This window comes from Oncorhynchus clarkii, chromosome 6 (assembly GCF_045791955.1).
Source record: "Oncorhynchus clarkii lewisi isolate Uvic-CL-2024 chromosome 6, UVic_Ocla_1.0, whole genome shotgun sequence".
Taxonomy (NCBI): domain Eukaryota; kingdom Metazoa; phylum Chordata; class Actinopteri; order Salmoniformes; family Salmonidae; genus Oncorhynchus; species Oncorhynchus clarkii.
In genome coordinates, this window is record NC_092152.1 from 33,259,689 (window position 1) to 33,279,764 (window position 20,076).

Sequence of the window (20,076 nt, forward strand, 5' to 3'; positions counted from 1 at the left end):
CCCGAGCAAGGTGTAAACTCTGCCTAGGTGCCCTTGAGCAAGGCATGTAACCCTTATTGCTTGTGGGTCACCATTGATAATGGCATTTCCAATTCACACATGCATATTAATACACACTTGTACATGTGTGAAATAGGGCATTTATGTAATCCACCATTGCTGGGACAGTGCTGGAATGGAAAATTAAATATCTGAACAAGTAGGGTTTAGGTTGTCATGATAGTGTGTAGCCAGCATTAATTTCTCATCCCTGTCCATAAACCCATTCTACCAGGAACTGAAAAGCATGGCTGTTATCAGAAGGACCCTCTACCCCCTTTATACAGTAGTGTATTACCTTTGACCAGAGCCCTATAGGCCCTTAGGATGCATTACCTTTGACCAGAGCCCTATAGGCCCTTGAGATGCATTACCTTTGACCAGAGCCCTATAGGCCCTTGAGATGCATTACCTTTGACCAGAGCTCTATTGGCGCTTATGATGCATTACCTTTGACCAGAGCTCTATAGGCCCTTGAGATGCATTACCTTTGACCAGAGCCCTATAGGCCCTTAGGATGCATTACCTTTGACCAGAGCCCTATAGGCCCTTGAGATGCATTACCTTTGACCAGAGCCCTATAGGCCCTTAGGATGCATTACCTTTGACCAGAGCCCTATAGGCCCTTGAGATGCATTACCTTTGACCAGAGCTCTATTGGCGCTTATGATGCATTACCTTTGACCAGAGCCCTATGGGCCCTTATTAGGACAAGGCCTGTGGCCAAAATATCATATCACAATATGTTCTCAAAAAAATGTAAGGTACAGCAACCATTCTAATTGTTTTATACTCAACCAAACTAAGACAAAACTGACAGTGAAGTAGCACAATTTGTATAACTTTTCATTTATTTAGCACTGTATCAACATATTGTTAAAAATGTATGTGAGTCGATACTGGTATACCTTAAGATTCAATATATTGCCCAGTCGTAGCCCTTATAGAGCTCTACTTTTGACCAGAGCTTTATTGGTCCTGGTCCAAAGTAGTGCACTCTAGGGGATAGGGAGCCATATGGGACTCAGAACCTCTTCCACCTGGCTGACTTCAAGCTTGGTGTATTAAGTGAGCCTCTCTGATGTCCAGAGGTGGGACCAAGTCACTATGAATCGAGTCACAAGCAAGTCTCAAGTAACAAGATCCAAGTCTCAAGTCGAGTCCAAAGTAGAATAGGTCTTGACTCAAGTGGTTCTAAGAGCAAGTCAAGTTGAGTCACAAGATTTCAAGTCAAGTCTCAAGTCAAGTAAAACATTTTTTTATACATGCAATGACTTTTTCAACTACAAATCTTTTTATTTTTATTGAGCCTACCAGATAGCCCATTTCATTATTTTGTCTACAACACATTTTGATGATGTATTTGTTAAATAGGGACCTTGTAGCAGTGGTAAAGGCATGAAATCAGCAGAAGGCAAGGCAGGTTGACATGTTCAATGTGTAGATGTACAGTATTTACAGGTCCTGGTGATCCAATGGTGAAAGCACCATATCATACAAAATATACAAGTAGATTTACCAAATTTACACCGGTAATAGCCCAAAAGAAATAGCCTCGAGTACAGGGAAAGACTGTATAGCTTCCCCTTAAGAAACCAAATCGAATCTGTGTAACAGAAGCTCAAACAGGTAGGCCTACATAATATAAGCAATTGGACCCCAGGATCATACAAGTAACCAATAGGCAATTACAACCAATAAACTGGTTCTACAATGTAAAAGGCTATTTCCATGTGCACTGTACGTGTAACTGATAGATACATTTAAAAACATGAACGTGAGTGTGTGTACATAAATTGTAGTCTTTTGTCTGTAATATGTTTCGTTGTGCCGATACCCCAGTAAATCTATTGGGATCCTAATAAATCAAATCCACATCCATTGTAACATTGGTAAACGGTACAGGGATGGAATAATGAAACGCTAGCAATTATTTTAGTATCAGATGGAATATCACATAGGGCCTATGCATTTAAACGTGTGAAAGCAAGAGCAAGCGTTTCAACAAGAGAAAAACAGCACTCTCCACTGGTGGGAATTTGGAGAGCGCAAATGAAGAGTCTCGACTATGGTGCGTGTTCGCCACAGTAATAATTCATTTTAAACCAATTCCAAATGCAAGCTTCATAAGTAAATTATACATTTCAAGCAATTGTTACATACCAAAATACCAGTAGGCCTATGCTAGTAATTGTTTCCCCATTGCTGAGTTAATATTCTTGATCAGAAAATACTTTTTGAAGCTGCATATTTATTTATTATGGCAATCCTTTCTTCCTATAATCTGACGTTTGCGCTTTACCAGATCCTATATCTGTTCCCTAGCTCACCTCCGACCTGTATTGATTGACAGTTTTCTAGTTCAACCAGAGTGCCGAGTGTGCGGTTCACTAGCCAATCTGTTGCAGTTTTTTTTGCAAGTGCAGTGCTGCGGCTGCTGTCTCTGGCTGCGTGTAGAGTCGTCCACATAGACTCTGTGACACAAAATGAGTGACAAAGCATTACAAAACCTGGCCACATAAATTCAAGGTATCAGTCTTAAATCAAAGTCGAATCCCAAGTCTTGAGGCTCCAAGTCCAGGTTATTTTATTTTCTATCAAGTCGAATCTCAAGTCATAAAATGTGTAACTGGAGTCAGACAGTCCAAGTCATGTGACTGGAGTCCACAACTATGCTGATGTCTGCAAGCCAAGTGTCATGTCATCCCAAACTATCCATGCATTTTTTGATATACCAACTACATCAACTTTTAAAAAACTACCATTTTATTCTAATGATTCCATAGACAAGATAGCCACCACATCTTCACCTATTCATTTGCCATCTCGAGGCTATTTTGCAGTGGTGTAAAGTACTTAAGTAAAAATACTTTAAGGTAGTACTTAAGTCGTTTTTTGGGGTATCTGTACTTACAATTTATATTTTGGACAACTGTTACTTTTACTCCACTACATTCCTAAAGAAAATCATGCAATTTCTACGCCATACATTTCCCTGACACACAAACGTACTTGTTACATTTTGAAGGTTTAGCAGGACAGGACAATTGTCTAATTCACGCACTTAAAGAGAAAATCCCTGGTCATCCCTACTGCATCTGATCTGGCGGAATCACTAAACACAAATGCTTTGTTTGTAAATTATCTGAGTGTTGGAGTGTGCCCCAGGCTATCCATAAAAAAATATATTTAAAAAATCGTGCTGTCTGATTCGCTTAATATAAGGAATTTGAAATGATTTTATATATCTCCTTTTACCTTTGATATGTAAGTATATTTAAACCAAATACTTGTTGACTTTTACACAAGTATAATTTTAATGGGTGACTCACTTTTAGTGGGGTCATTTTCTATTAAGGTATCTTAACTTTTACTCAAATATGACAATTATGTACTTTTTTCACCGATGCTATTTTGTCGCCCATATTCTAGCAAGAGAGGGACATAATGTCATGATAAATTAACCACCAGGTGGTGCTAGAGACGGCTAAAGCATTAATGCGGTCTGGTCAGTTCAGAGCGCACCCTCTGTGAACACTTGCACTGGACCAGAGGGGAATTGAATGACAAGCTCTTTCTGACATGATTCCATCAAGGGTGAACGCGATGGGAGTTCTGCTGAGCGAGTGATAGGAGGCATGCGGTGCATTTCGACGGAAAGGAACTTTAGAAAACTGTTTAGCCGCTACTATTGATAGTGGCACCACTTCAAATTAGCTTTTTTTTTTGTTTCATATTGAACTTATAACTCGAGGTGCGGTTTATGGTTTGCTGCTAGCTAGCGTTGGTTTGACTGGGCTACATTCATTAAGTTTATAACCGAAGGAACCGAGGCAGGATGTACTATGAAGAAAAAGCGAATTCACACAAGCCACGTTATGGAAGTAAGTAAAAGTGACCCATTTGAAAATAAATTCAATAGACATTTTTTGTTGTTGTAGCCTACATGTTTTTTAAATTAAACGAGTGGTTTTGTAAAAGTTGTTTTGGCAGGGCGAACCACACGCGCTTATGCACAGCAAGAAGTTCGATGACGAGCAGTTCACCGTATGAAATATAGTTTAATAAATATAATTAAACTTGGACTCTTACGCATTTAGGTGTAAGATTTCAGAAGCCTATCACATTGTGTGTCCTGCACCTCATACCCATGTCCCTCAGACAGACAAATTGCCCGTCGCAAACAACTAAACTTTGCCATTAAGGCCTTACAGTTGTGAAATATAACCTTACAGTAATATGACTAGTCCTAGTACACAATTAATGTAGTCGACAGTCCAGGTCCTCAGACAGAAGGCATTTTCGCAGTGGTTAAATATTAACTTTTTTTCTATTACTGTTACAGCAATTTAACAGTCAATACATCTCCTAAGGTTTCAAACGACAATAACATGTTTACCTGTTTGTCACTTTAGACCTGTGTGTTATTGACAACATTTCAGCCTATGCTCACTCAGATCTGAGCGCAATGGCAAAGTGCAATGGTGTGAGATTCAATCAGGTCAATAGTCTTTTCTCTGAGACAAACCAGTGAATAGCTTAGCTGCATTGTCAGCTATAGTGGAAATGCCTCAAACTGTTTGTTGGCCTGACATGGTTGTTTTCTGTTTTAACATTAACTCTGACTCCAAGGGTCCAAACAGGAAAGGTTGAAGGTATTGTTTGCAGTGGATGTGTCATTAACACAACATGAGTTTATTATTGGAAGGGCAGAGGTGGTCCTTACTCCTTAGAAGCCTCTAGGAAACGTTCCGAAATGGACCTGGGGCTTTCCCATCCGACTCAGATATTCATAAATACATTTTTTAAATATTGAGACCGTTTGGAACGGACACTAGAACTACACTTGTTTTGTATAGACCTGGTCAAACCCGATCCGAGTGAGAGAAGCAGCAGCAAAGTCAATTTAAGTTACTTTATTAACCAGAGATGATAAAGCACGAGGTATAGAGGTGACGCTCTAGCAGGGGCCTTGCACACAGCAAGCTACTGTGAGTGAGTGACACTAGGAGGAGGGAGCCCCACGCGGAGACTCTATGACTGTTGCCTACTGCCACTTTGATGACTTGTGTTTGGCCAACATCAAGCTATACACGCCACTCTTGTGAAAAACAAAGAACAGCAGGGTCAATTATGCAATTTTTCTTTCTCTACTGCAGCAGTCTCATTTGGGTCTGTATGGGTCCTTCTGGACAAGTCAGTTAAGATTACACACACCCATGACAATCATATCAGACCCGTGACTTTTATTTAGAATTCCGGATCCGGATCCGCTCGAGTCCCGGATCGGGTCTTGGGTCTAGGTTCTATATTGATTCCTTTGGGTCAGCGAGCCCAAGCGGATTATTATGTTCAGATGGTGATGGAAACAAATATACAAAAATGAAAACTATTAACAGGCATGCCTAAACTAAAGAATCAAAACGAAAGGCCTCATGGCCACCAAACAAACCAAAAGCCTCACGGTTTGCAAGCTGGGACACTGACTGGCGATCCCCATATCATCTTCGATGAGGTTTAACAGCGGTTGGCATCCAATAAATGTTGATATACCTACTAGACTGGGGGATAACTCCCCTATACTTTGCTTGAAAATAAGAAATATATAAATAAAACAACAAATACCCTACCATCTAACCACACACTCGTACACCCTAATACCCCTGCAGCTGCCACCACAACCTCAATTTTCTGCGACTTACATTTCATCCCTGCAGTACAGTTAATAACCATTACTATAAACAAATCAAATCTTACTGAAGCATATATCGCTTGTTGGCATATCCCTCTGTACAGATCTACTCCTCTCGGGATCCCTCCCCCTTGACCCATTTTCCTCTACTTTCTACACTGTCTCAGCATATGACAACTTCTGGAAACCTCAACCTGCCTCTCTCGCACCAGGCATTTCTGATCCCCAACCCCATGGGCACCCCTACAATTACTCATAACGACTTTCCCCAATGCTACACATTCCTTTGTCTCATGCCCTTCTGCAGACTTCTCACACCTAGGAACCTCCCTCCTTCCTACACAGTACTGCCACATAAGCTTGACACGTGTAACAATGTAATGTATTCGACACAAGCTCATACAGGATAACTTATTTATAACATCACTTTATCGGGCAGACTCAACATCAAAACTCTAAAGAACAGAAAATGACTTCTGTTTCACCACTCACGCCACCCTGTATGCGTCGCACCAAACGACTAGCATCACAAACACCGGGAATCTTCCCCTTCAGTTGGTCAACTTTCACATTTACCGCTACCCCAGTAATCACTCCTTTCGATGGCACCTTTTTTTTTGAGAGAGCACAACAATTCCTCTCTTGTCCCCATTTGTTTTTAAAATAGAGCACCTGCTCCCTCTGACCAGCAGAAACACAATAAATCAATAAATTATTACCAGACCACTTCTGGTTACCTTCACCGATTCCACAGCACCCAACTCTGTTTTCACCCACCCCGAAACCACAAATGGGTTTGCCACTTTTTCCAAAAATGTCACTCCTACCGTCAGACTTTTCTTTATCCTGACCCTCAGTGCAAGCTTCAGGCTCTGAGGACTTCACCACACCATACCCCCTCCGATACCTCTCCCTCAATCACTTCAATGTCTCCTCCTGTCTTCGATTTGGCATACAGCTCAGACTGCTTATACTTTCTACCATTCTTCTTTAACAAACCATCTGCCTTTTCCCCACAACTTTGAACCAATTCAAGCTGACCCTCTTCCTCCCTCACTATTTGACATCCTATGCCTTACTTTTGCCTCCATTCCTCCTCCGTATTCTAAGTATACATCTCCTTATGATAATACTGCACTTCACCTGACGTCTTGTTCTTGCCCTCTCAAGGGATGCCATTTTCCTTTGATGATCCCCTTAATTGGCATCACCTGTCCTTATCAAGGCTTTGCAGTAAAGCACTCGGACATGGTTGCTGCTGCGCCTTGGTGGAATGGAGTTTTGTAGTGAGATGTAGTGTGCGGTCTAGACTACCAAACCTATTTGAGAACAATTGATTATGTAGCCTATCTGATTAGTGATGCACACCTCTGGTCTTGGAAGGCAACACCGTAAGCTGTTTTTTGAGTCAAGGCCTTTTAATCAGAGACTGATTTAAGACCTTGGTAAGCAGGTGTATGGGGTCTCTAGCCAATCAATAAACCGTAATTGATCAATTAAGGAGCGGAGAGAAACTAACACTAGCATGACTGTGGCCCTCTATGACTGGACTTACACACCCCAGAGCAAGGTGGTACTGTCTCTCTTGGCTACACCTGGAGCCCTTTCTCTGTATTTGTAATACTATGGCATGGGTCCTTAGCACCTCGTGTGTCTTGATTTGTCACTCCCTCAGGGTAGAAAAACATTACCTTAACAAGGAATGAGTCATCAAGTCTATAAATCATGCCCAGTGGTGTTTAAGGACGGGAATTGCCAGTGACCTCACAATATGATATCACGGTAGTTCGATGCCTATACGATATGTATGGCGATTCCCACCACTCAAAATGATATATGTATGACTATTAGATACTGTGATTTTATTGCAATTCGATGTTCCTCACATTGCTCACCATATGTCTGCTGCAGAGGGACAAGGGGGAGCCATGAGAAAATGAATAAAAGTGCTGAAAACAAATTGTCTCCCTATTTAAAAAGAAGATGGAGAGCAAGCTATGAAGGATAAATACTGTTTTGGTGCTGGTACAGCCAACTAGGACAAATAATATTGCGATATTGTCAAAGCAATATGATATATCGTCAGAAATAATATCCCAAAGTGTGTGTGTGTGTGTGTATTTATTCTCCCTTCCCTCCATTACTCCTGGTGTTCTGACGGATGAAGGAAGCGACGGATTAAATATGGCCCAGCACAGTCAACAGGCAGGCTGGCCTTCCATGTAGTGTGTGTAACGGATGTCCTGGGGATCCAATGCCTCAGGGGTGAGAGTTTACCAACACTCTGGTCCCCTTCAATAACACAGCTGGCCCAGTGGCCTTCAGGCTGATGGATCCTATGGTCATAGATCTTACCCTGGGCCTTCTGTAAACATTGCCTTGTGCCTTGAAATTCCGTTATCGAAAACCCACGTCTTTAACATATATTCTCATTTCTCTCTTATGTATTTATTTGTAATACAGATCAGGGACCGTGATGAAATTATATCACCACAATTCTGTTACCGGATGTTATCCCACTTCATTTGCTGTAGTTCAATAATAGATTTTTTTCGAAATCAATATGTCATATTATGTTGACACCCCATTCACTCTGCAGACATCGTTGAATCTTAATTTGGAGGTGACATTTTTCGTTTTTGGAAAATGTGGACATAAAATACTGAGGGAGATTGTACTGAAATGCGAAACTCTGAGTTTCAGCTAGGGCTGTTGCGGTGACCGTATTACCGCCACACCAAGTCATGACTGCAGTAAAATTCCACGTGACCATTGAGTCACGGTAATCTCCTCTTATGCACTCTGGACATGCTTTGGTAGTACTTAACTTGCTAATGACCATCAGGTCCTAATGGCCTGGTACTCAGGCCAATAGTTTTTTTCCCCCTCGTCAATCTACACACAATACCCGATAATGACAAAGCAAAAACAGTAAAAAAATCTAATAATAATATAATGTTTACTTAAGTATTCAGAGCCTTTGCACCTTTGGCAGCAATTACAGCCTCAAGTTTTGGGGTATGACGCTACAAGCTTGGCACACCTGTATTTGGAGAGTTTCTCCCTTCTCTACATATCCTCTAAAGCTCTGCTGCACAACTGTCAGGTCTCTGAAATGAGAGATGTTCAGTTGAGTTTATGTCCGGGTTCATTGCCCTGTACTGTCCTGTTTCACAACCCTCTCATGTGTCTGTCCATCCGCCCCACCCCACCCCACATATTTTGTTTTTTGGCATCATCACTTCAGGGTGAACAGACCCTTTTATTAATTCACCCCTAAACTAGAAGTGCAATGGCTTGTCCAATTAAGTCATGTTTCAAGCAGACCCTTGCGTCACAATTTGCCCCTCAGTAAGACTATGATGAGGTGTGTGTTGTAGTTTTTGGGTAAGCTTGTCTTTGTCACCTGCCCCAGTGCGAGTAGGTTACAAGAGCTACAGGGCTAGATGTCACTGGTATGTTCCAATAAAGGGGCACCAATTAGGCCTGATTTCTGCTGGGATTTGTTAACGAGAGTTCTAGGCCTAATTTGCAATGCTCACCAAGGTGTGTGTGTGTGTGTGTGTGTGTGTGTGTGTGTGTGTGTGTGTGTGCGCAGTGTCAGCAGTATACTCCGTTATTCTGAATGAATGGGCTTTGCAGAGATGTAGCCTAGGCTACTCAGTCAGCTGAATTGTCTTGTCTCCGAGCCTGCCAGAGTAGAGGTCGCCCGATTTATGATTTTTCAACGCCGATACCGATTTATTGGAGGACCAAAAAAAGCAGATACCGATCAATCGGCCAATTTTTTTATTTTATTTTATTGTTAAAAATGTTTAAAAAAAAAAAAAATATTATGTATGTATTTATTTATTTGTAATAATGTCAATTACAACAATACTAAATTAACACTTTTATTTTAACTTAATATAATACATCAATAAAATCAATTTAGCCTCAAATAAATAATGAAACATGTTCAATTAGGTTTAAATAATGAAAAACAAACTGTTGGAGAAGAAAGTAAAAGTGCAATATGTGCCATGTAAAAAAGCTAACATTTAAATTCCTTGCTCAGAACATGAGAACATATGAAAGCTGGTGTTTCCTTTTAACATGAGTCTTCAATATTTCCAGGTAAGAAGTTTTAGGTTGTAGTAATTATAGAACTATTTCTCTCTATACCATTTGCATTTTATATACCTTTGACTATTCAATGTTCTTTATAGGCACTTTAGTATTGCCAGTGTAACAGTCCCTCTCCTCGCCCCTACCTGGGCTCGAACCTGGAACACATCGACAACAGCCACCCTCGAAGCATCGTTATCCATTGCTCCACAAATGCCGCAGCCCTTGCAGCGCAAGGGGAACACATACTTCAAGGTCTCAGAGCGAGTGATGTCACTGATTGAAATGCTATTAGCGCACACCCCGCCAACTAGCTAGCCATTTCACATCGGTTACATTAGCCTAATCTCAGGAGTTGATAGGCTTGAAGTCATAAACAGCTCACTGCTTGAAGCACAGCGACGAGCTGCTGGCAAACGCACGAAAGTGCTGTTTGAATTAATGCTTTCGAGCCTGCTGCTGCCTACCACCGCTCAGTCAGACTGCTCTATCAAATCATCATAGATGAAATCATAGACTTAATTAGGGTGGCATCCCTAAGTCTAAATATTGCTGTTACATTGCACAACCTTCAATGTTATTTCATAATTATGTACAATTCTGGCAAATTAATTACGGTCTTTGTTAGGAAGCAATGGTCTTCACACAGTTCGCAACGAGCCAGGCAGCCCAAACTGCTGCATGTACGCTGACTCTGCTTGCACAGAATGCAAGAGAAGTGACTAAAGTAATTAACGTTAGCAGGCAATATTAACTAAATATGCAGGTTTAAAAAATATACTTGTGTATTGATTTTAAGAAAGGCGTTGATGTTTATGGTTAGGTACACATTGGTGTAACGACAGTGCTTTTTTTTGCGAATGCGCTTGTTAAATCATCACCCGTTTGGAGAAGTAGGCTGTGATTCGATGATAAATTAACATGCACCGCATTGATTATATGCAACGCAGGACAAGCTAGATAAACTAGTAATATCATCAACCATGTGTAGTTAACTTGTGATTATGTTAAGGTTGATTGTTTTTTTATAAGATATGTTTAATGCTAGCTAGCAACTTACCTTGGCTTCTTGCTGCACTCGCGTAACAGGTAGTCAGCCTGCCATGCAGGCTCCTCGTGGAGTGCAATGTAAGGCAGGTGGTTAGAGCATTGGACTAGTAACCGGAAGGTTGCAAGATGGAATCCCCGAGCTGACAAGGTAAAATTCTGTCGTTTTGCCCCTGAACAAGGCAGTTTACCCACTGTTCCTAGGCCGTCATTGAAAATAAGAACGTGTTCTTAACTGACTTGCCTAGTTAAATAAAGGTTAACATTTATTTTTTTTTGAAATCGGCCACAATCAGTGTCCAAAAATGCCGATTATCGATTGTTATGAAAACTTGAAATCGGTACTAATTAATTGGCCATTCCGATTCATCGGTCGACCTCTAGTCTTGAGGGTACTTTCAGTCAGTCGCTCCAGTAACTTTGTGGTCTAATCAGTCTGCAGATTTAACCAGTTAAGCCCTTTAATAATGGTCCACCCACTACACGCATTCTACAGACTGAGTTGCAGCATAGACATGCACTCATCAGATGTAGAATACATGTGTATATACTCACCTCACACTCTCCATGTACTGTACAGCCTCAGTAACTGCCACTTGGGCCAACCAGTCCAATCCTCCCTGTTATGAGGCCCAATCTCAGGAGCTGGATGGTATTTGGTATTTTATTAGGATCCCCATTAGCTGTTGTGAAAGCAGGAGCTACTCATCCTGGGGTCCACAACTTCCTAGCCAGTTACTGTAGGCATTAGGTAGTTGTTGTTGGAATTGTTATATTACATGTTAGATTTTGCTGCACTTTTGGGAACTAGAAGCTCAAAAGCATTTCACTACACTCGCAATGACATCTGCTAACCATGTGGATGTGACCAATACGATTTGATTTGACACAGAACATTAATAGACAAGAACAGCTCAAGAACATAACTGCATACATATCGGTACATATCTCTGTTTTGCTGTGAGGTGTTGCTTTGTTTTTTTTAACCAGGTTTGCTGTTCATTTGGAAGGGAGATGGGAGTTCTGTGCAATCATGGCTCTATATAATACTGTACATTTTCTGGAATTTATTCTGCATAACTAAAATGTTGGTTATTTTTCATTTTTTTAAACAACTAATTGACCAAGTAAGGTTCAATTATTTGAGTTGCATTTTGTTCTGTTTTTTTCTGTGAGCTCAATTGCAGTTTCTCGAGAGATAAATTGGATCATGCCCGAACTGTGCGATGTAGTAGGGAGTTGCAGTTTCCAACAGGCCAATGTTGCAGAAAATGTGTAAAGTACAATGACCATAATCCATTGCGTGGCCACTTGTCCGGTCTGTTTCCTTTACGCCTGCTACGTAAGAGATACGAATGCGTGATCAAGAGGGGATACATAGAGAGCAGTTGCTTCGCCAGGTATTGTTATTCAGCGGTCATAATGGTAGGCCTTATTTACTTTGAAGAACTACTAAAATTGTGATATTTGTCAGACAGCATAGGAAGCAGCTCTATAGAGATGAGTTGACTTGGAGTGAAAATTATAGTCAAATAAAACAAATGTAATACACAAGTGAAATATTTTATTAAAGTACTCTGAATAACTGATGGTTTATATGTGAAAACCAGTCATTACCATCATTGGACTTTCATTAATTGTTTTATTCTGTGTTATAGCATTCAACCCACATAATGCATAGTGTATTTTTATTGTGAAAATTGTGATTATTTTTTAATAATCTAAACCGAACCGACCTCAAAAAGCACTAATCGGTCAGCACTAGGATTTGAGGACTTTGAAAAGACCCCTGATTACATGCCTAGTGGGATAAGTGGGTGTGTCAGAGCTGTGTGTAAGTTGACTGCAAACAATTGAGAATTTTCAATAATGTTTCTTAGAGAAAGAAGTAATGCTTTTAGTCAAGAGAGATATTAGCCTTCTGATTTCAGTGAAGAGCAAGACGTATCGCTCTGTTCTGGGCCCGCTGCAGTTTTTCTAGGTCCTATTTGCAGCACCTGAACATATGACTGGGCAATAATCAAGATAAGATAAAACTAGAGGCAATGTTCCAATCAGTGTGTTCCAATCAGCCAGAAATAAAGGGATTTGATTGGATTAAGAAGAGTTCAGGCGCATCAGGGGGAGGGGATCTCATTAGTGGGCAGGTAAATGTCAACTCAGCTGAATCACTTGCTCCTCTGACTTCCTCCGACTGCCTGTTTTAAGTGGCTCTCAGGCTGCCTACTAACCCCTCTGTTCACATGCAGCTCTCAGAGAGACCCAGTAGACCATGTGATTTAATGTCAGCTCTGTCTGAATACTGAGGTTGTAGTAATAGGAGGAGACGGTCAAGTAATGCAGACCTCTCTTTGGAATATTACTGTGTTATAAAGCGAGGTAACACTGTCCCAAGTATCATACTACTAGGCAGGTTTTTTGATTATTACATTTTTTTAAAGAAAGGATCATATGTTGTTGTATTTTTTATTTGTCAAACCCAACATTTATGAGGTAAAACACCAGATAATCCTCTCCCTCTCCCCACTTGCCCGTGTGCATCATGCTGTAACTGTAAATAGTTAGTTCATGTTTTGTTTCTGTCTGCAGCCATTCAGGACGATGAGAGGATCTCGGCGGAGGAGATGGACGAGAGGAGACGACAAAACATTGCCTACGAGTACCTCTGTCACCTGGAGGAGGCCAAACGGTAAGAGAGGAGGAGTAGTGGGAGGAGAGGCATGCCATGAGAAGGGGCAGTAGATTGTGATATATTGAGTGGCTTTTTGGTGTACATGTCTGCTCTCTTCAGATGACAGCAGACTCTAATGCAGCTCATTGGAGTGTGTGATAAGCAGTTGAGTACATGACTCAAAAGACAGACTAGCACTCCTGCTGATAACTACTGATTCTGCTGGGGATTCAGGTAAACTAACTGACATCTAAGAGAGCTTGGTTCCCATTGGACTAAAGGAAGAATTGACGTTCGTGCTTGAGATGCTTAAGAGGACAGCTATTGTAATCTCATTCACACTTTAGAGCCCACAATGTCAACATGGGGCCACTACTGTAGTGTGTGTAGGAAATATAGTCAAGATGTTGACAAGGTTATAAATAATGATTTTTAGTTGAAATAATAATTGTGTCCTTCAAACTTTTGCTTTCGTCAAATAATCCTCCATTTGCAGCAATTACAGCCTTGCAGACCTTTGGCATTATAGTTGTCAATTTGTTGAGGTAATCTGAAGAGATTTCACCCCATGCTTCCATGATGGGCACTTCTCAATAGGGTTGAGATCCGGTGACTGCTGGCCACTCCATTATAGACAGAATACCAGCTGACTGCTTCTTCCCTAAATAGTTCTTGCATAATTGGGAGCTGTGCTTTGGGTTATTGTCCTGTTGTAGGAGGAAATTGACTCCAATTAAGCGCCGTCCACAGGGTAAGGCATGGCGTTGTAAAATGGAGTATTAGCCTTTCTTCTTCAAGATCCCTTTTACCCTGTACAAATCTCCCACTTTACCACCACCAAAACACCCCCAGACCATCACATTGCCTCCACCGTGCTTGACAGATGGCGTTAAGCACTCCTCCAGCATATTTTCATTTATTCTGTGTCTCACGAATGTTCTTCTTTGTGACCGGAACACCTCAAACTTAGATTTGTCTGTCCATAACACATTTTTCCAATCTTCCTCTGTCCAGTGTCTGTGTTCTTTTGCCCATCTTAATCTTTTCTATTTATTGGCCAGTCTGAGATGTGGCTTTTTCTTTGCAACTGCCTAGAAGGCCAGCATCCCGGAGTCGCCTCTTCACTGTTGACGTTGAGACTGGTGTTTTGCGGGTACTATTTAATGAAGCTGCCAGTTGAGGACTTGTGAGCGGTCTGTTTCTCAAACTTGACACTAATGTATTTGTCCTCTTGCTCAGTTGTGCACTGGGGCCTCCCACTCTTTCTATTCTGGTTAGGGCCAGTTTGCTGTTCTGTGAAAGGTGTAGTACACAGCGTTTTATGAGATCTTCAGTTTCTTGGCAATTTCTCACAAAAAAATAGCCATCATTTTTCAGAACAAGAATAGACTGACGAGTTTCGGAAGAAAGTGCTTTGTTTCTTGACAATTTGAGCCTGTAATCGAACCCACAAATGCTTATGCTCCAGATACTCAACTAGTCTAAAGAAGGCCAGTTTTATTGCTGCTTTAATCAGAACAACAGTTTACAGCTGTGTTAACATAATTGCAAAATATTTTTCTAATGATCAATTAGCCTTTTTAAAATGATAAACTTGGATTAGCTAATACACCGTGCCATTGGAACACAGGAGTGATGGTTGCTGAAAATGGGCCTATGTAGATATTCCATAAAAAATCATCAGTTTCCAGCTACAATAGTAATTTACAACATTAACCAAGTCTACACTGTATTTCTAATCAATTTGGTGTTATTTTAATGGATGAAAAATGTGGTATTCTTTCAAAAACAAGGACATTGCTAAGTGACCCCAAACCTTTGAGCGGTAGTGTATATTAAAAAAAAGATTAGTGTGAAGGATTCTTAATACAGTTGGTTGATGACATACAGTAATAAAATATTGGTTGATGAAAAAACAACATTGACTTTTCCTGAGAGCTTTAAGCGTATCTGATACTGAACCACTTCCTGTCCTCTGTGTGAAGGCACCTAACAGGAAGCGTCCCCTCTCGTGTTCTGGCATGCTTTTTTTTAGGACTTCCCTACCACACCTCTGCAAGCAACCCAGAATAATCATACCAAAATCCAAGCTGCTATATCAGTACCATGGTTATATCACCAACCAGTGGGTGGTTTGAACACTTCTAACGTGTATGTGTCGAGGTCAGAGTTTGCTGTGCACTGGTATGACTACATTGGCCCCCTGGTGGGATTTTGGATTCAAGTTTGACTGTAGAATGTGGACTTTGATTTGATAGAGAACAGAGAATTGGTGCATATGTAGTATCTTAATTTAAACAGCCTGTTGCTGGAGAACTTTCCTGCAATGCAGGAAATGTAAAACGTGTGTATTTAAGGTTTAAAAAGGCTTCTGAAGTTTAATTTCTACTTTTTTCCTCATGAAAAAAGTATCAGCCCCTACAAAAATGTTCATTCATAACCCATATAATAATTCACATTTCCTTTTGCTGCAGGATTATTTTTCTGCTGTAGCAAACTTTCTCAAATTAAGATCCTATATCTGTAGTGGTATCATTTGTGACTTTATTGGTGTCATGGATCTGTGTCTCTGTCAAAGTGTAATATGGAGTCTGACAAACTACTCTGTCCTGTTAACCTGGAAGAGACAGCCCTCTCACCACGCACCTAGACAGTAGCAGGCAGGGTTGGGTAGGCTACTTTCTAAATGTAATCAGTTACAGTTACTGGTTACCTTTCCAAAATTGTAATCATTAACATAACTTTTAGATTACTTTCCCCTTAAAGTGGAATCACAGCTTTTCCAACCTCATTCATTATCTCCAGCACAATACCAGTGTCTACATATGTGAAAAATATACGTTTCTATGATCTGTAGTTAAAAAAAGATAAGAGAAAGGTCCTAAAGAATGCTTCTCTGTGACATCACAGAGTAAGAATAACAGTGGTTTTCAAAACCTGCAATAAGTTTCTAGCCAGAGGAAGGGTATTTTCTTGCTCCCCACATCATCGAGAATGTCATTGTTTGAAAATCCCTATTTTCACTTTTGATGACGTCATCGGCTAGAACTTTTAAATTAATGCAAAATGTAGAAATGCCCCCATTTCAACTATGTTGACACTGGTATTGTGCTGGAGATAATGAAAATGAGGTTGAAAAGTGGTGTAACTTGCCTTTAAAAAAGGTATTTGAAGAAGACACAAATTAATATTACCAATTGAACGACATCTATTGCAAGATTAATCAATATTAAAAGTTGACATAGCTGGCAATAATTGGATGTTACATTTGACTTTGGGTTGGTTATGCTTCTTCTAATCCATTGCTTTCTACTAAAGATAATACGATTAGGCTTTTTTTTTTTATATTAAAAACTAAAGTCATTCTAGTCTTGGGCGATATCCTTATTGTCATACTTTTTTATACTGACCTTGTGTCATACTGGAATATTCGGTAATACCGGAACTGAACACAAGGGGAGCTATTTTCAAATCCCACTGAGCCTTTGTAAATCGTAGGTTAGCCATGCTAACAAGTACATGTAAACTCCCATAGAGAATGCTAACTAAATGTCAACGAGCGTATTGCAAACATTTTATACAGTCTCTGACCTAAACTACAGTGCCTTCGGAAAGTTTTGACACCACTTGACTTTTTCCACTTTTTGTTAAATTAGACTTATTCTAAAATGGATTAAATAAATACAAATCCTCAGCAATCTACACACACTACCCTATAATGACAAAGCAAAAACAAGTATTCAGACCCTTTTGCTATGAGAGGTGAAATTGAGGTTCTGGTGCATCCTATTTCCAATGCTCATCCTTGATGTTTCTACAACGTGATTGGAGTACACCTGTGGTCAATTCAATTGATTGGACATGATTTGGAAAGACACACACCTGCCTATATAAGGTCCCACAGTTGACAGTGCATATCAGAGCAAAGACCAAGCCATGAGGTTGACGGAATTGTCCGTAGAGCTCCGAGACAGGATTGTGTCAAGGCACAGATCTGGGGAAGGGTACAACAAATGTCTGCAGCATTGAAGGTCCCCAAGAACACAGTGGCCTCCATTCTTAAATGATTGAGTTTGCCAAAAGGCACCTAAAGACTCTCAGGACATGAGACACAAGATTCTCTGGTCTGATGAAACCAAGATTGAACTCTTTGGTCTGAATGCCAAGCGTCACGTCCGGAGGAAACCTGGCACCATCCCTACGGGAAGCATGGTGGTGGCAGCATTATGCTGTGGGGAAGTTTTTCAACGGCAGGGACTGGGAGACTAGTCAGGATTGAGGCAAAGATGAACGGCACATAGTACAGAGATCCTTGATGAAAACTTGCTCCAGAGCTCTCAGGACCTCAGACTGGGGCGACGGTTCACCTTCCAACAAGACAACAACCCTAAGTACACAGCCAGGACAACGCGTTAGTGGATTTGGGACAAGTCTCTGAATGTCCCTGAGTGGCCCAGCCAGAGACCGGACTTAAACCTGATCTAACATTTCTGGAGAGACTTGAAAATAGCTGTGCAGTGACACTCCCCATCCAACCAGACAGAGCTTGAGAGGATCTGCAGAGAAGAATGGGAGAAACTCCCCAAATACAGATGTGCCAAGCTTGTAGCGTCATACCCAAGAAGACTTGAGGCTGTAATCGCTGCCAAAGGTGCTTCAACAAAGTACTGAGTAAAGGGTCAAATACTTATGTAAATGTAATATCAGTTTTTTTTAAATGTATTTGCAATAAAAATGTGCTTTGTCATTATGGGGTATTGTGTTTTTAGTCAATTTTATAATAAGGCTGTAGCGCAACAAAATGTGTAGGAGTCAAGTGGTCTGAATCATTTCCAAAGGCACTGTATTTTCAGGACAGATATCCCAGTTCTTAACATTATACAAGTAACTCCAAAATGCTACTCACAGTTGGCTGGATGCACAAAACTAGTATTAGACAGCAAGGCTCTTGATCCAGGAGGGTATTCTCTGCTGTTACTGGCAAGCGAGGCTTGATTTTGGAAGAAGCTAACCACTTAGCTAGATGGCTAACTAGCTACTAAATTAGTAAACTGAATGCACAACTGCAGAGCATTTAGCACATTTTAGAAGTACATTTAATAGTTATGAGATATTTAGTTGTGAATTCCATAACTGTAACTAGATCACTTGGCGCGTGCTGCACAACAGTGAGTGACTCACAAAGCTCCGGTCTCCCGTTGTCTGCTTGTAAACAAACACCACGTGACTGGCTACTAATGGTAAGCTTCATAATGAAAAATTATGTGACCGGTGAAATAAACACTATCTTCTTTATCTTTTAACATATTTCACAAGTTGATTGCATGTATTTACTTAAAAAGTATCTACAAATATTCAATTTCTTAGAACTTCAATTAAATAGTTTTTACTATTGACTGTATTGGAAAAACCATCCCATGGCTATTTCCAAATACCAAATACTCCAAGACTAAGACATTCCAATTAATTTAATAACCCTTGATCTTCAAGAATATGACTTGGAAATATAGATTAGCTAAATTGTTTTACCTGGGCATAAACTAAGGATTTATTATCCTATAGTCTACTCTGTTTATGATTGTGTTGTCATACATGAATGATTTGGCTCATTGCTTCGAGTTGAAAAAGAGATGCTGCTCCCATGAAATGGCATGCTTCGTGCACTACCCGACAGTGCTATTTGCGTGTGAAAAATGAATGCCATATGCTACATTTTGTATAGGTCTGTTTTTGTTGGTGACACCATGATATCTTGATAATTTGCAGCTGTTTACAGTGGCAAGAAAGTATGTGAACCCTTTGGAAATACCTGGACTGATGCATAAATTGGTCATCAAATTTGATCTGATCTTCATGTTTCAGTTCAGCAATATTTTGATTTCTGGTGTGAACTGCTCTATTGAGGTCATGTCACAGCATCTCAATCAGGTTGAGCTCAGGACTCCAGAAGGCGTATTTTCTTCTGTTGAAGCCATTCTGTGGATTTACTTCTGTGTTTTGGGTCGTTGTACTGTTGCATCACCCAACTTCTGTTGAGCTTCAATTGGTGGACAGATAACCTTACATTCTCCTGCAAAATGTCTTGATAGACTTGGGAATTAATTTTTCTGTCAACAATAGCAAGCTGTCCAGGCCCTGGGGCAGCAAAGCAGCCCCAAACCATGATGCTCCCTCCACCATACTTTACAGTTGGGATTAGGTTTTGATGTTGTACTGGGCATTTTTTTCAACTGTAGTTTCATTTATCCACAGAATATTTTGCCAGTAGTGCTGTGGAATATCCAGGTGTACTTTTGCAAACTTCAGACGTGCAGAAATGTTGTTTTTTGGGAAGCAGTGGCTTCTTCCGTGGTGTCCTCCCATGAACACCATATCGTAGACTTGTCAACAGAGATGTTAGCATCTTCCAGAGATTTCTGTAAGTCTTTAGCTGACACTAGGATTCTTCTTAACTTCATTGAGCATTCTGCGCTGTGCTCTTGCAGTCATCCTTGCAGGATGGCCACTCCTAGGGAGAGTA

At 40.5% G+C, this 20,076-nt stretch overlaps 1 protein-coding gene across 2 annotated transcripts in view; it reads left to right on the forward strand.

The window, feature by feature from the left end:
• Positions 1-3,579: 3,579 nt before the first annotated feature.
• Positions 3,580-20,076, forward strand: part of LOC139411017 (IQ motif containing GTPase activating protein 2) — an 81,552-nt gene continuing 65,055 nt past the window's right edge. Inside the window, exons 1-2 of one of the 2 annotated variants that reach the window (XM_071156798.1) lie at positions 3,580-3,923; positions 13,475-13,574. In XM_071156798.1, the coding sequence (XP_071012899.1) occupies positions 3,878-3,923; positions 13,475-13,574 (146 nt within the window). In that variant the 5' untranslated portion in view covers positions 3,580-3,877. The remainder of the gene's footprint in view (positions 3,924-13,474; positions 13,575-20,076) is intronic. The other variant, XM_071156799.1, reaches the window with a different exon arrangement.